Genomic DNA, 18,089 nt, shown 5'->3' on the forward strand with positions numbered 1-18,089 from the left:
ATATAATTGAAAATCACCAGTTCAGTAAATATAATTTTATAAAAGTGTGTTATGGTTTAAAAAAAAAAAAATTGTTTTCACATACAGCACTAAATATTTATATTCATGGAAGGTTCGATTTTGCATGAGAAGGCTCTGCCTCTGTCATCTTTGCCAAAGTTGTGACACAATGAAGCACAGACTTGTAGTTTTCAGTCATGGCAATTAATACACAAAAATCACATGTCATTTGATATTGCTTACATATGTGATTTTTTTTTTTTTTTAATATGTTCACACTTGAAATTATGTGTCTGCATCATACTTAGATTAAGTAATACTACACAGAAAGAAGCTGCTTCGTGTTTAAGATTAATATAATTTTCAGCCCACTTTTCCAGTTTTATATATATCATAAACCATAAAGGAATATAGACATGCAAACAGCAAGAAACAATAAAAACAATATCTTATGTCAGTGCTGGGACAATGTCATCCTGTACCCAGGGTGAAGAGGAGAACTGCAACACAAACCCCCCTCCTAGCCCAACTCTGCCCCAGTAGCAGCATGCAAGCCAAAATGTTTATAATGTTTGTGCCATGCAATGAAATATTACCAGTGTTTGTGGACCAATGCAGCAAACTGAAAAGTTTAAGATCAGTGCACAAATAAGAGGCTAGGAGTGCCAATTAAAAAAAATGTCCTTGGGTTGGTGTCACTGAAATTAAAAAAAAGTTCCTGAGTTGATGGTGTCACTGGAAGGAAAAAATGTCCATAAGTCAGTGGTGTTGCTAAAAAGAAAAAAGGTCCAGGAGTCAGTAGTGTCACTGGAAAGTAAAATTATCCCCTCGTTTACGGTCACTGAAATTAAAAATTGTCCCATAGTTGATGGTGTCACTGGAAGGAAAACGCATCCATGCATTGGTGTCACTGACAAGAAAAAAATGCCCCTGCATCAGTGGTGTCACTGGAAAAAAAACACTACAAAGTGCCTGTGCTACCCCACCTCCCCAGTACAGAGCTCTTCCTTTCAGCCTGAAATGTAGACAGACATTTTTTATTTTATCCAGAGGTATTTACTTGTGCAACTTTGAACATCAGAGTGAAAGATATAACATCAACATATGAAAAAAAATGTTTAAAAATTCAAAATCAGAATCACGGAGTTGAAAAAAGGATACCCCCCTCCCCCTTTAGGTTATTTTCTTTAGGTATTTAGGTATTTCTTTAGGTATTTAGGTATTTTCTTGGACCACCTTTTGCTTTAATTACAGCCTGTAGTCTGTTGGGATAGGTCTCTACGAATTTTTCACATCTAGACTTTGCAATATTTGCCCCCTCTTCTTTGCTGAACTGCTTAAGTTGCTTTAAATTTGATGGTGACCACTTGTGGACTGCAGTCTTCAAGTCATTCAACAGATTTTCAATGGGGTTTAAGTCTGTGCTCTTATTAAGCCATGCAAGGACATTTACCTTTTTCTCCCTGTGGTAATTTTTGCGGTGTGCTTTGGGTCATATGTCATGTTTGACGGTAAACATTTATTCCATTGACAACTTTCTGGCAGAGAACAGCAGAGAATTGGTGTTTTTGGATGGCAAGCTATATTGGATTTCCGCCAGACATATAGTTTGGTGTTGAGGCCAAATGATTTAATTTTAGTCTCATCTGACCACCTAAACGCACCTTGAAGATTCTGAAAATTTACATGGAAAAAAGTGTTATGGTCAGATGGAACTAAAATTGAATTATTTGGCCTCAACACCAGACGATATGTCTGGCAAAAATCCAATACAGCTCACCTTCCAAATAACACCATTTCTACAGTAAAGCGTGGAGGGGGTAATATCCCGTTATTGGGGTGGGTCTCTGCAGCAGAAACTGGAGCACTTGTCAGGATAGAAAAAAAATGGATGGGGCAAAATACCATGAAATTCTTTGAGGAAAGTCTGCTGCCCTCTGTAAGAAAGTTGTCAATGAGAAAAAAAGTTTACCTTCCAACATAACAATGACCCAAAGCACAGAGCAAAAATTACCACATTGGTTGAAGGCGAGAAGGGTGAATGTCCTTGCATGGCTTAGTCAGAGCCCAGACAAACCCCATTGCAAATATGTGGAATGAATTGAAGCCTGCAGTCCATAAACAGTCACCATCAAATTTTACTGACCTTGAGCAGTTCTGCAAAGAAGAGTGGGCAAATATTGCAAAGTCTAGATGTGCAAGGTTAGTAGACACACATCCCAACAGACTAGGGGCTGTAAGAAAAGCAAAAGGATCCTTTTTCTAAATCAGTGATTCTGTTTTTGAATTTTTTTTTTTTTTCCTGAGATGTTGGTGTTACATCTTTCACTTGGATGTTACAAGTTGCACTGAGTAAATACAGCTGGATAAAACAAAAACTATGTGGGAATTTATTTTGGACTGCGAAGGTGATTATTTTCTATGCCCACTCTATATACGGTATCTCACAAAAGTAAGTACATACCTCACATTTTTGTAGTAAACATTATATCTTTTCAGGTGATAACACTGAAGAAATGACACTCTGCTACAATGTAAAGTAGTGAGTGTACAGCTTGTATAACAGTGTAAATTTGGTGTCCCCTCAAAATAACTTAACACACAGCCATTAATGTCTAAACCGCTGGCAACAAAAGCGAGTACCCCCCTAAGTGAAAATGTACAAATTGGGCCCAATTAGCCATTTCCCTCCCCAGTCTCATGTGACTCGTTAGCGTTAAAGGGTCTCAGGTGTGAATAGGGAGCAGGTGTTTTAAATTTGCTGTTCTAGCTCTCACTCTCTCATACTGGTCACTGGAAGTATATCATGGCACCTCATGGCAAAGAACTCTATGAGGATCTGAAAAAAAGAATTATTGCTCTACATATAGATGGCCTAGGCTATAAGATGATTGCAAAGACCCTGAAACTGAGCTGCAGCACGGTGGCCAAGACTATATAATGGTTTTAACAGGACAGATTCCACTCTGAACAGGCTTCGCCATGGTTGACTAAAGAAGTTAAGTGCACATGCTCAGCGTCATATCCAGAGGTTGTCTTTGGGAAATAGACGTATGAGTGCTGCCAGCATTGCTGCAGAGGTTGAAGGGGTCAGCCTGTCAGTGCTCAGACCATATGCCCCACACTGCATCAGATTGGTCTGCATGGATGTCGTCCCAGAAAGAAACCTCTTCTAAAGAGGATGGACAAGAAAGCCCGCAAATAGTCTGCTTGTCTTCAGAAAACGAAGGACATGGATTACTGGAACCATGTTCTGTGGTCTGATGAGACCAAGATAAACTTATTTGATTCAGATGGTGTCAAACGTGTGTTGCCGCAACCGGGTGAGGAGTACAAAGACAAGTGTGTCTTGCCTACAGTCAAGCATGGTGGTGGGAGTGTCATGTCTGGGGCTGCATGAGTGCTGCCGGCATTGGGGAGCTACAGTTCATTGAGGGAACCATGAATGCCAACATGTACTGTGACATATTGAAGCAGAGCATGATACCCTCCCTTCAGAGACTGGGCCGCAGGGCAGTATTCCAACATAACTACTCCAAACACACCTCCAAGGCAACCTCTGCCTTGCTAAAGTAGTTGAGGGTAAAGGTGACTGGCAAAGCATGTCTCAAGACCTAAACCCTATTGAGCATCTGTGGGGCATCTTCAAACGGAAGGTGGAGAAGCGCAAGGTCTCTAACATCCACCAGCTCTGTGATGTTGTCATGGAGGAATGGAAGAGGACTCCAGTGGCAACCTGTGAAGCTCTGGTGAACTCCATGCCCAAGAGGGTTAAGGCAATGCTGGAAATAATGGTTGCCACACAAAATATTGACACTTTGGGCCCAATTTGGACATGATCACTTAGGGGGTACTCACTTTTGTTGCCAGCGGTTTAGACATTAATGGCTGTGTGTTGAGTTCTTTTGAGGGGAGAGCAAATTGACACTGTTATACAAGCTGTACACTCACTACTTTACATTGTAGAAAAGTGTAATTCCTTCAGTGTTGTCACATGAAAAGATATAAAATATTTTCAAAAATGTGAGGGGTGTACTCACTTTTCTGAGATACTGTATATATACACACTTAAAGTTGAGCCTCTTTAGACGCATTGTTTACTACTCTTCATGTGCGCATTGTGATTGGTCACAACAATGACATGATACCAGAGCTGCTCAAAGCGGCCCAGTATAACGATTGATAACTGACAGCATCTGGTGGACACAGCAGGTCACAAATTCTGCTGCTGCAGGCTCTAGTGAGTGCATACGCCTATACGTCCTCCCACATCAGCGCTCCTTCTGTCTGGCTTTTGCTGTTAAAGCATATCTATGTTCAAATGTAAAATAATATATTAATTGCCATATTGCATTTTAATTATTTCTAGCCTACTCCTAATCTGAATGATCTCTAGACTTCCTTTCCAAAAATCCCCACACATTTACTTTCTTGAATTCTGTGACACGTACCTACTATGTCCTGTGGGTATGCACTGCTATGTCACAGAATTCATAACTTATCTTCTAAACTACAGAGGAGCTGAGAGGAGGAGTTTCAGGAGGAGTAGTCAATGCAGAAATCATAGCTAGAAAGCAAGGTGCCATAGGATATGCAGTCATTAGAAAATAAAAGTAAGCTGCACAAACAGCAGTGGATGAACTGCAAAGCATGTAGGAAATCCAGGAAGTTGTTGGAAGATATGGCCAGATTACAGGGAGCACTAACAGCATAAAAGGAAATTTTCCAAGTAATCTATTATTGGATTGTCAAAAATAACTATTTTTTGCATTGCCAGAGTCAGAAATCCTTTAGCATGTAATGCAATTTCCATAATCAATTTCTCTGATGTTCGTTGAGGTCTCGGAGGAAGAGGACAACCCTTTTTGAGGCCCATCCATGAGCACAAATAGTGTGTCTGATTTCCTAAAAGACTTCGTAGCTGCCAGGTACACCCAAACCGCCTGGACCACACCAAGACATGCAAAGCAATTTCGGATGTTTTGGCCTGGGACACAGGGAATGCAACACAATGTCTTTATTTAAATGATAATCAGAGATAACCTGATGCTAAAAGGCCACCTTCTGCGACAGCGCAAGCAGGGGAATCTCCTGAAGATTCTCCAAGGGGGCAACAGCGACCTCACAGGAGGGGTCAAGTGCCTAACTTCCTGAAGAAAAGTACGCACCAAGTAGTATGTGGCCAAGGGCCATTGAAAGAAGATCACTAAGGCTGACACCTGACCCTTGATAGTACTCAAGGCCAGTTTCTGCTTAACCCCCCGTTGAAGGAAGGTCAAGATCCAAGCCACCGAAAAAAGGCATGGATGAACCCAAAGAGACTTCCCACCACGCAATGTACGTCTTCCACGTACGATGGTAGATCTTCCAAGAAGTCGATTTCCTCTCTTTTAACAGCATTGGAATCACCGACTCAGACAAACCTCTACCCATCAGCAGCTGAGGTTCAACAGCCAAGCTGTCAAACCCAGCGACTGTAAAGCAGGATGGAAGATTAGTCCTTGGAACAGCTTGTCCTCCCTGAGAGGAAGCTTCCAAGGAACGTCAGCGACCAGTCGCATCAGCTCGGTGTACCAAGCCAGGCGAGGCCAGTCCAGGGCCACTAAGATGACTAGAATCCCTTCACCCTCGATCCATTTTCTTGGCAGAAGCTTGAGAGGAGGGAAGACGTAAATCAGACGATACAGACCCCACAGGGCCACCAGCGCATTTGTGGCGTCCACCAGAGGATCCTCTGACCAAGCCACAAACCTCTGCACCTTTCTGTTGAGCCGAGACGCCAACAGATCCACCTCGGGGATGCCCCACAGGAGACACAACTGATGAAACACCTCCAAATAAAGGGACCACTCTCCTTTGTCTAACACCTGCTGACTGAGGTAATCCGCCTGCCAGTTTTCCAACCCGGGAATATGTACAGAGGAGAGAGCTGGAATAACTGTTTTGCCCACCTTCAATTCCGGCTACTTCGAGCCGCCAGGACACTTTTTGTGCCCCCCTACTGATTGACATAAGCCACAGCCATGGCATTGTCCGATTGATTGCACATTGGACATCCCTGAAGATGATCTGTCCAATGTTCCAGCCACAGTCTTATTGCTTGGAGTACCAAGACATTGATCGGTAGTCTGGACTCTTCCAGCAGACTCCCTGAGCAGAAATTTTGCAGAGGACTCCTCCCCAGCTGGACAGGCTGGCACCCATGGTGAATACTATCCAATACAAGGGGAGGAAGGATTTGCCCAGCTGAAGCGATCATTGCAGGGACTTTCATTCCCCAGCTCAGCCGGATCTGACTGTCCAGAGACTGCGGATTCTTCCATTTGGCCAGAATCTCCCTTGTAGAGACCTCATTTGGAACTGTGCACCCACATGGAAGTCCGGAGGGATTACCATCTGCTGGACTGCAGGAGACGAATTATAGCCTGCAGATTCTGGAGTTTGTCTAGAGGAAGGAGCACTGTGGCTAAGGCCGAGTCCAGAGTCAGACCCAGATAGTCCAGCTTTGTGGATGGAACCAGAAGACTTCAAAAAATTCAGAATCCAGCCAAACACCCTCAAGCACATATGGTGGTTTCCAGATTTTCCACCAGAGCAAAAAGAGACTCCGCTCACAGGAGGTGGTCGTCCAAGTAGCCCAGTATCGCGATCCCCCATTGACGTAACAATACTAGCACCGGGGCCAACACTTTTGTGAAGACCCGAGGAGCAGAAGTGAGACCAAAGGGTAAAGCCACAAACTGAGAACTCTCCTCTCCCACGGCAAAGGGGAGGAAGCGTTGGAGACCGACATATATTGGAAGGTAAGCATCATTGATGTCGATGGGAGGCAAGAAAATCCCCCTGATGGGGGAAGCCACCACCGTGCGAATGGACTCCATTCTGAACTTCTGCACCCGCACAAGGCAGTTTAGCGCCTTGAGGACCAGAATGGACGCACCTTGAGTTCCTTCCTGGGGATTTCAAACAGGTTTCAGTAAAACCCCTGAAAGTGTTCCGAAGTCAGAACCGGGACCATCACCCTTTCAAGTAAAGGTCTTGCACTGCCCCAAAAAGAGCCTATAAGCGAACCGGGGACAGTCGCATGTTGGAAGAAAGAACCTTACCGGAGGATAAGAATGAAACTCGATCTTGTAGCCAGACCGAATGACCTCGTGGACCCACCTAACTTGTACCAGTGGAGTCCATGGGCCTGGGAACCAGTGAAGATGTCCCCCCACCCCAGATACGGGTGAACGTGCACCTTCATGCTGAAGAGGCCTTGTCCGTGGGTCTGGAGAAGCCTGCTCTTGACTTGCCAGACCAAGTTTGCTTGGATCCTCCAGATGAGGCCCCGAAGGGCTCCGATCCCTTGTCAGTCGACCCTGAGGGACGAAAAAACTTCTTATGAGCCGAGAAGGAGGGCCCACGTCTATGATGAGGGTCCTTGACCTTACTAGCCTGTAGTAGAAAGGTACTCTCTCCCCCCCTGAGACCTTTAACGATGTCATCCATGGTACCACCAAACAGGCGATCTCTCCTTGAAAGGGAAGATCAGTCAAGGCCTTTTTAGAAGTCTGGTCCGCAGACCAGCATTTGAGCCAAAAGACACACCGAAGGACCACTGCCGAAACAGAGAGCCGAGCTACTAGGGGAGCCGCATCACTTCACAGATAAACTGCAGCCCCTCAAACAGCTGGTCCGCAGGAGAGAGCTAATCCCCCTCCAGGTTACCGGGCAAAAGCCTAGTCCATTCAGTCAGAGCCTGCGACACCAGGGCAATGGTGAATATCAGCCTCAGTACTGAACTAGCCAGGGTGTACATATTGCGGGCTATAGCCTCCGCCTTCCTATCAGCCGGGTCCTTAAAAGGCCGGGGACTCTTCAACTAGAATCATGGCTGCCTTGTTCAATCTGGAAACCGGAGGGTCTACCACAGGTGGTACAGTCCACTTCTTAAGAGGGGACTTCTCATAGGGGTATCGCCTAGCAAAATCGCTTGGGGACCCCAAGGGGACGGTTTGGTGGCCCCACTATTTAGTGACAGTTCTGTCAAAATAGGAGGGAACACCTCTGAATGACTTGTGAATGCCAAAATGGAACCTGCGCCTCCGCCGCAGCTTCAGCTGCGTCCTCCATCTTTAGGGTCTCACGCACAGATCCAATCAGTGCATCCACCAGAGCCTTTTTGTACGCAGTGGCAGAAGTGAAGGAATCCTCCTCACTATCTGAGGATTCAGGAGCGCGTGGTCGCAGACCTAGCATGGTGAAACACGTACGTGGCGGCCAAATCAGATTTAGGATCTAATGAGACAAATGAGGCAGGGGAAGGCGGGGCAGTGCTTTCCGTCCAAAAGCCAACTCCACCCGGGACTCCAAGGACTCCTGGACTGCCATCAGTGCATGGAAGGATGGATGGATGGGACCCAGAGGGCCCTGCAACCTCAGAGGGGATCAGGTGGGGAAATGTGCACCAAAGACTCCATGAGTCACCAGGGGGACCCCACAAAAAGCATAAAACACTGCTAAGGGACAACCCCTACCGCTTTGGCAGCCAACCCGGTTGCCAGCCACAGAGCACCAATCGATCCTCAGTAGAGAGGGAGAGGACCCCACCAGACTCACCCCCCCCACAGAAACCAGGCACCGCAGCCACCAGGAGAATCTGCACTGCACGAATGGCGATCAGGAAACAAAAAGATCCAGGAGTCAGCACCAGGGGATGAGGAGGGGCTCCCACCACCGAAATCGCCATCCAGAGGGCAAACCACTGAAAAATGGCCACTGGACTACACAAACATGGACACCATGCATTAGGCACACAGGCTTCAAGAAAATGGCGGCACAAGGCTCCCAGAAGGGATTCCTAGGCTTCTGAAAATGGCAGGAAGGGGGGCCCCTGACAGGAGCCCCCACTAGGTACATACCCCCTCCCGCCTCCATCACCAGCACCGCACCCTGCCCCCAATCCCAGGTGGTAGACCAGGCCACCCCACAGCCTCAGTATTAGTGAAGGAGGGGGGGATGTATGGGAGAGCGATATGGTCCACAGGGCACACCAGACCGAGGGGGGTGCCTAACAGGAAGGAGGGGAGCCTGACTGTCTTATGGAGGGGCTCACATTCACCCCAAAACCCTCCAGGGGAAGAGGGGGACAGTCAATTACCATACCAGGAACCAGACGGGCACCGCTCCAGCCAGAACCTCCTCTCCATCGAAATGGAGGGGGGGTAGGTCGGCCAAGAGGAACCTCGTAAGACATTTAACTTGCAGGCCCGCCCCCTTAAGGTGGGGCTATGTCGCAGCCGACCTAGGTCTTTGTGCACTCGCTGGCCAGACTGGGTTGACCACTGGATCTAGATTATCCAGCCCATCGCCCTGCGTCCACCAGTTGATTGTAGAGCTCATAGGAAAAAATCCATGAGAAATAAATTCTCTCTAAAAAGAAAAAAAATGTCAGGACCAGAGATCCCAGCAAGGAACTAAGTCACTACTCCTAACTAGGCAGAAAAAAACTGAGTACCTATAGCAGAGAGAGGATGTATACCCCCTGGGACTGCCGATAGGCATAGCAAGACTTTTTTTTTCTGTCTAGTGTCCTACTCCTGTAGGGGGCAGTATAGCCTAATGGTTAGGAAGATCAGGAGCTGTGTTTGTCAATGAACGAAAGAGAAAAGTTTTTATATGTGTTCCTATTGTGTAACAGCACATGGTGTAGCTGTGCAGTAAGTTTGGGCTTCTCTAAACATGGTTGGTATGTGACTTTGTGCAAGACTCCCCTTCCAACATTTTTAAAAGCTAAACGTGCTTCCTCTGCATTTTTGTTTGTATGCATTCTCAAACAAATATTTATGGCTATGCAACATATTCTATACACATGTCACAGAAAATTATAATTCCGTTTTCCTGAGTAAATTATGACTGTTTACAATGACAAAGTAGGAGTGTGATCCTATGCTACTCTTTCACATATTTAACTTGTCATATTATTGTAACCATCATTTTCCTCTTTGCAGTCCATATAATGAATTGTAGGCTCTGACTTTATGTGTTTGAACTAAATGTATATTTTTATGTATTTATACATGACAAAATATTTTGTATCATTCCAAAATATTGATACAATACCCAGATTCCTGCCGGTTTTACCTTGTAAACCACATTCAAATACAAATATACTGGAAAGAAAACAATACTAAGCCCTCGTTCACACCAGTGCGATTTGTCTTGTGATTTGATAGTTTCAAATCACATGACAAGTCGCACCCCATTGCCGGCAATAGAGCCATTCAAATTGCCACTACTCATGTCTTCGCAACTGAATTAATTGCGACTTCATGGAGCTCCAGACCGAGGGCGATTAGTGGTTATTTTGTATTTCTTCCATTTGCAAATAATCGCTCCAAAAATGGTCTCCTTCTCACCTTCTCAGGTAGCCCATTCCAGCCTTGAGCAGGTCAAAAATCGTGTCCCTGATGTCCTTTGACAGCTCTTTGGTCTTGCCCATGATGGTGAGGTTTGAATGGAAGAAAGATTCTGTGGACAGGTGTCTTTTATACACATAACGAGTTCGTAGGGGATCAAATATTTATTTTACTCAATGAACTGCAACTCAATGTATAATATTTGTATCATGTTTTTTTCTGGATTTTTGGTTGATATTCTGTCTCTATCATTTACAATTCACCTATGATAACATATATAGGCCCTTAATTCCTTTGTAAGTGGACAAACTTATAAAAACTGCAGGGGATCAAATAATTATTTTCCCCACTTTGTATATACGTTATTGTGTTCAAGTGGTGCAGCTGTCAGTCATAACCCCAGAGTTAACATTTTTAGCAGACAAATCCCTACCCCTGTAAAAGTGACCTGAGCAACTGATTAACTGCTGGATCACTTTTAGAGGCAGTGGGAGGGGTTACCCCTCCCACCCGTGTCTCTCCCGTGAGATCAGGAAGTCTGGCACTGAAGCCGGTGGTTCTGCCAGCTGATCATCTCTATGGTTTAGGAGACCAGAATGGGATTTTTTTTATCTCATCCTACTAAGGGCAGAAGACAGATGTGGGGTCTCTGTAAAGTGGACCTGTCATGCTTTACTTCTATCACAAGGGATGTTTACATACACAAAAAATTAAAGTGACAGTGTAACAGTGTAAAATAAAGTGTGACAGTGTAAAAATAAAAAAAATAAATAAAAAAATATTAAAGCTCCTCATCCCCCTGAGCGTATACGTAGGTCATGCACGCATATATAAACTGTGTTTTGCACCACACAAATGGGGTATCACCCCAAACATTATAGCTGGAGCAATAATTATAACTTTAAATCTCCTTTGTAACTCTAAACAGGTAATTTGTAAAAAATATTAAAGTGTCACCTATGGATATTTTTTTAAGTATCTAAGTTTGTTGCAATTTCATAGGCATGCGTAATTTTAAAGGGTGACATGTTCGGTATCGATTTACTCCGCGTAAGGTCATCTTTTATCTTTCACCCAAAAATTGGATTACATATTTTGTTTTTATGCATTTCCGACGCATTTGTTTTCCGACGCCCCCGGATGATGTCATACTTTGATGAAACCGGTAGGGGACCGGTGATCGTCTGCTTTATGCACACCCTTTAGTGTCCTGTTACTTCACTCAGGAGACCGGGCTGCAGCTACCGCACATTTCATCTGGAGATCCCCGCAAGACCATAACTTGATGCCTATATGTCGTGATTCACATGTGAGTGTAAAATCTACTTCTTATTAAAGTAATATCTTGAACGTATTACACCATGCAAGGTCTCTTTTTCCTACATGTGACATGACTATATGTCCCCACGAGAGGATATTGTTTGATGGTACTAAGGCAGTTCTTTGCTGGAGGTGATCCTTTACATGTACAAGAATCGAGGAGTGCTGTGGAGTGTGAGGAGCCCTTGTTGCAAGCGCTATATGATCTCTGTCATGGGGATCATATAAGTCTGGTAAGAGGCTATTACTTTGGGTGTTTTGGTGAAGGTCACATCTATTCAACACACCACCTGAGCTTCCTGTTGGACGTTTTTCCTCTCCACAGACTCTTCTTTCACTGTTTTTCTAGTGTACATTGATATATTGTGACACTATGTATCTAATATAGATTGCTCATTTTTTTGTGTTTTCCACCAAGCGCTGCATACTCTTGTTTTCTTTTTATGCATTAAAATTCACTAAAGTGTATTTTTAAAGAAAAAACTGCGTATGTAAAATCGATGCATGAAATGAATAGTGTGACATGAAAAAAAAAATAAATCGCAACAATTATTTTATTCTCTAGGGCCTCTGCTTATACATACATATAATGTCTGGGGGTTTCAAGTAATTTTATAGTAAAAAATACAGATTTTTATTGTTGGCTTGGTCTTCAAGTAGTTAAAAGTATTGATCCTATGTCCACAGATGACACAACATTATGTTGTGGAAAAACCTCTCCAACTTACAAGCTGACAGACACCATGGTTGTTTAGGTAGATATTTGGAAAAAAGGTTCATTAAAGTTAGATGTAAAGTTAAAGTTAAACGCATTGGAGGAAAAAAAAAAAACAGCAATCATGGAACAGAAGGTTCAAGTCATAAAATAATAATCATAATGATAATCATAATTTTTATATTCATAGTATAATAATAATTGAGAAGAATCAGACTAAATTTAGATCTAGAAAGACTTTTTCGTTTAGCAAAAAAGAAACTTCAGAGACATAAATACTATCAAGTAATGCCTAATCCACAATATGTAGTACAATTTAGGATACTTTAGTTATGAGAAAGGATGAACTAAACTAAACTTAAGGATATTAATATATTACACAAGTGTTCACTTTATGTTAACCAAAACTGAAATCTTAACCAAAAAAATGAACAAGGGCACTCATTGCAACTAGAATAAAAAAGGTTTAAACTATTGCATGTAAAAAAGTTTCTTCACTAGAAATGTGGAAAAATATTACACCAGAAGTGGCTCTAGCAGTTTATGATTGTGTTTATGAACAAACACTTTAAATGGCTGCTTATAAGTAATATATACAAGAATGCTGATCCAGTGAGTTATTGAACTGGGTCGGGAAGACTTTTTTTTTGCTAATTGGTGCAAACTGGATCCCACTTTATAAGAGCTTTTCCTATCTCTGGATAAACTAGAAATTAGTAGATCTCTGGACACAGGTTATATTTTTATCCATTTATCATTTAGATTATTTTTGGGTTACTAAATTAAATGTATATTATTATTATTTATTTTTTAACAACCCCCCCCCCATCCCTTTAAGAAACCTTAAACATGCCCATGTTATGTTGCCATTATATATTGTACGAAGACATTACCTCTGTTTGCCATGAATATTTCCAGGGCTGTGTTCTGCAAAAGATATCGCCGTGAGAATACGGCACGGATTTCTGTGAAGAGCCATTTTCCATGCACTCCCTCAGTGTAGGCCAAAATCTGAAAGGGCAAAAAAAAAAAAAAAAAAAGTACTTAAACCTATAAAGTACAAACTTTTCCAATATGAAGCATTGCTAAAATATAATGTGGCATTCTCTGCAGTACCGTGAACAGTAAGATTTAGAGAATATTTAAATAATATTTCAAGCTTCAAATGGCAGTAATAAAGCAGAGTATAAGTAGTCTAACATAAAAGATAATCTCCTTTACAGGAGTTCACCAGAATTGAAGATAACTGATGAGTGTTCGGAAAATGGAAGTAGCCACACATTTTTTGTTCAGCAATGATTTTACAAGAAAACCCCAGCCAGTTTAACAGTTGCCACTCAGTAACCTAGCAGATATTAATATAATGTCTGTGTGTGAAGAATGGCTGTGTCTAAAGGTTTTTGTACAACACAATTCATATTTTGTTTAGAGGCTTTATCAGCACTTCAGTGAATTCAAAATGACAAATCCAACCCATTCCAGACAAGATGCTGAGATGACATGTTCAGTACAGGCTATAATAACCATTGCATATTTTCAATTCAATAAATTTTTATTAGGTTTTACAATTCAACGTAATTATTTGACAAGGTCAACTGCAATAAGAATTGAATGCAACCTTTCAGTACAGACATAAGATTACAATTCAGACAATCCTGTGAGCCATCATAGAACCTCAGAAACAAAAGGTCTATGTGAAGAGCAACCAGAGAGAATGTGATGGTAGGAAAATGATGTATGTCAAAGATTTTGTTGGTTACAACCCGGCTTCAAAAGGAGCAGAAAATCATTGCGTAATTAAAACAGAATATATTTATCATAATAGTTCCCCTAAAACAGTTGAATGCACTAAGGGCTTTTATTTTTCAGCTGGAACCTTTGGCACTGGCTCCTTGCATTGCTACTCACTAGTCACTGTCACATATAAAATGTTGTTTTACATATTACAGGGATCCCGGTGGCACACTCAGCGCTGTGTACTAGACAGGAAGGAGAGGTCTGTACTGGTAAAGGTGGAGAGAGGTGCTCTGCACTGGGTAGGGAGGAGATAAGAGCTCTGTACTTGGGGGGGGGGGGGCAGAATTTTTGGGGCAGGGAGTGGTGTAAACTGGCCTGTGAGATATGCACACTTGCATTCTATAAATACCCTGCGGTCTTAATGTAGGGCACTTCTTAACGCTGCACCTTATACTTAGTGCTCTCCTGTACCCTGCCCTCTTTATGTAGTGCGATCGTGAACCGTACACTCTGAATGTAACACACTCCTAAATGCTCTACTCTGCACGTAGTACACTCCTGAACCCTGCGCTCTGTACGTATCGTACTCCTGAACTGTGCACTCTGAATGTAACACACTTCTGAACGCTGTACTTAGCAATTCGCACACACCTGAACCCTGCACTTTTTACATAGCACAATCCTGGACCCCGCACTCTGTACATAGCACACTCCTGAACCATGCACTCTGAAAGTAACTCTGGAGGAGCAGCAGAGATCCACAGCTCAGGTGGGAGAACTTGTCCACAGGACAACTATTAGTCGTGCACTCCACAAATCTGGACCTTAGGTAAGAGTGGCAAGAAGAAAGCCATTGTTGAAAGAAAGCCATAAGAAGTCATGTTTGCAGTTTGCGAGAAGGCATGTGGGGGACACAGCAAACATGTGGAAGAAGGTGCCCTGATCAGATGAGACCAAAATTTAATGTTTTGGCCTAAAAGCAAAATGCTTTGTGTGGTGGAAAATTAACACTGCGCATTACCCTGAACACCCCATATAGCAGGGACAGGGAAGCTGGTCAGAGTTGATGGGAAGAAGGATGGAGCCAAATACAGGGCAATCTTAGAAGAAAACCTGTTCGAGTCTGCAAAAGACTTGAGACTGGGGCAGAGGTTCACCTTCCAACAGGACAAAGAACCCTAAACATACAGTCAGAGCTACAAGGGAATGTTTAGATCAAAGCATATTCATGTGTTAAAATGGCCCAGTCAAAGTCCAGACCAAAATCCAATTGAGAATCTGAGACAAGACATGAAAATTGCTGCTCACAAATGCTCTCTATCCAAATCAGACAGAGCTTGAGCTATTTTGCAAAGAATGGGCACAAATTTAACTCTAGATGTGCAAAGCTGGTAGAGACATACCCAAAAAGACATGCAGCTGTAATTGCAGCGAAAGGTAGTTGTACAAAGTATTGACTCGGGGGGCTGAATACAAATGCACACTACACTTTTTAGATATTTATTTGTATACATTTTTGAAAACTATTTATCATTTTCCTTCCACTTCACAAATATGATCCACTTGGTGTTGGATCTATCACATAAAATCCCAATGATATACATTTACGTTTTGGAGCACTGTATATACAGATGCATCTCATAAAATTAGAACATCAAAAAATTTATTTATTTCAGTAATTTATTTAAAAAAGTGAAACTCATCATTTATATGGATGCCATAATGATTTGGGGAGCCATGTCATCTGGCGTTGGTCCACTGTGTTTTATCAAGTCCACAGTCAGTGCAGCCATCTTCTAGGAGATTGTAGAGCACTTCATGCTTGCCTTTGCCGACCAGCTTTATGGAGATGCAGATTTAATTTTCCAGCAGAATTTGGCACCTGCCCACACTACCAAAAGTACCTGGTTTAATAATCATGGTATCACTGTGCTTGATTGGCCAGCAGACTCACTTGACCTAAACCCCATAGAGAATCTGTGGGGTATTGTCAAGAATAAGATGAGAGACATCAGACCCAACAACGGAGATGAGCAAAAGGCCTATATCAATACAACATGGGCTTCCATAACACCTCAGTAGTTCCACAGGCCGATCGCCTCCATGCCATGCTGCATTGGTGCAGTAATTCATGCAAAAGGAGCCCCGACCAAGTACTGAGTGCATACTATACTGTGAATGAACCTACTTTTCAGTAAGCTAACATTTCTGTAACGAAAATAATTTTTTTTATTAGTCTTATGTAATATTCAAATTTTCTGAGATACTGAATTTTGAGTTTTTTTCTAGTCTTAAGCCATAATCATCAAATGAAAAGAAATAAATGCTTGAAATATATCACTCTGTGTAACACATCTATATAAAATATACTTTTTGAATTGAATTACTTAAATAAATTAACTTTTTGATGATATTCTAATTTTATGAGATGCACGTTTGTGTGTGTGTGTGTATATATATATATATATATATATACATATATATACATATATATATATATATATACATACACAGGCAAAGGTTTCCGGAGGATCTATCAATTTTTTTTCAATACTAAAAAGTAGGAAAAAATTAAATAGTTGTTAAACCAATGCACTCAGTTTAGCCTCTGCTATGTCAGGCAGTACAATTATCCGCTTCTACAGACGTACTTCAAAGTCTCCGGAGTTCAATTAAAATTGGATTAGATGTAAGACTGTCTTCTGTGGGACTTTTGTCATAAATTGACAGCAGTTTTTGCAAAGCCCAGCCCTCCAGTAAACTAGTTACTATGGAAACTGCATTTCCACCATTGCTCAGAAGTTATGTCAAGTTTAACGGTATGGCAAATACACCAAAAATATAGGATAGAACATATTAATAGCAAAATATACTTTCATAGCTACATTTATTGAATAGGCACGAATACATTCTCTTCTTAAACATTCAAGAAACAAATTGGCAGATAATATATCTGTACATTTGTGATTCAATAAAGTTATATTTTATCACTGCTACCCACAATCATTTAACCACTTGAGTATCAACCTGTAATACTCATTCATTACCAGGCTATTTTCAGTTTCCTGTGCTGTGATAGTTTGTTGGACAATCACACCATAGCACAATATCAAATTAATTTTAATTAACTCTTTAAGACAAATAAAGCTTTCTTTTGGTAGTATTTATAACAGTGTTTTTTTTTTACCAAATAAAAGGAAAAAGACCAGTTATATTTAAAAAAATATTTTGAAATGTCAGGATAGTACAAACACCCCTAAAATTACCCCATTTTGGGAAGTAAACACCCCAAGGTGATTATGTTTTTATTTTTAAATGAAGTAGAGGACTAAAACTTGGAAATGGTGCACTAGAGACAGTGCATACGGGTCTTAGAAAAAAGGATAAAGATTAAGGGGTAATGTACAGGTCACATACAGTGGGAGAAAATAGATTAGGAGGTTAATGTGCAGGATAAGGGAGGTGAAGTGTTAACATACAGGTCATATAGAGAGGCAAGAGGTTAAAAAAAAAAAAACAATCTATCTGCTACTGCCATGATGTATATTTTGCTCCGGAAATATAATAAATTACTCATGAATTAATTAGTTTCCTTTCCTCCCCTGCTTCCATCATAAGAGGAATGGTTTATACTGTTTACATCTATGATCACTGTGATTGGGGTCACTATGACCAATCACGTGCAGAGACTCTCATATCGGCTGTGTACACTGGCTGATAATGGAGCCCTCCAAAGATGGCTCAGTTCACAGACATTCATGGATGCAATAACACCCCAAAGGTCCTTTATCCAGTGCCTTTTATAAATGAAACAGGGTTAATGACCATCCAACACTTCACCGATTATAAATGTATAATGATTAGGAAAGGTATTAAAGCCCAAACTTTTTTTTGAGATGCGAAGAAGTAGAAAC

General features: G+C 41.9%; 1 protein-coding gene across 2 annotated transcripts in view; it reads right to left on the bottom strand.

The window, feature by feature from the left end:
* Positions 1–18,089, bottom strand: part of LRBA (LPS responsive beige-like anchor protein) — a 1,198,938-nt gene that overhangs the window by 259,810 nt on the left and 921,039 nt on the right. For both annotated transcript variants that reach the window (XM_082258080.1, XM_082258079.1), the window contains exon 40: positions 13,332–13,449. In XM_082258080.1, the coding sequence (XP_082114206.1) occupies positions 13,332–13,449 (118 nt within the window). The remainder of the gene's footprint in view (positions 1–13,331; positions 13,450–18,089) is intronic.

Source organism: Pelophylax lessonae (assembly GCF_965119305.1).
Source record: "Pelophylax lessonae genome assembly, chromosome: 1".
NCBI lineage: Eukaryota > Metazoa > Chordata > Amphibia > Anura > Ranidae > Pelophylax > Pelophylax lessonae.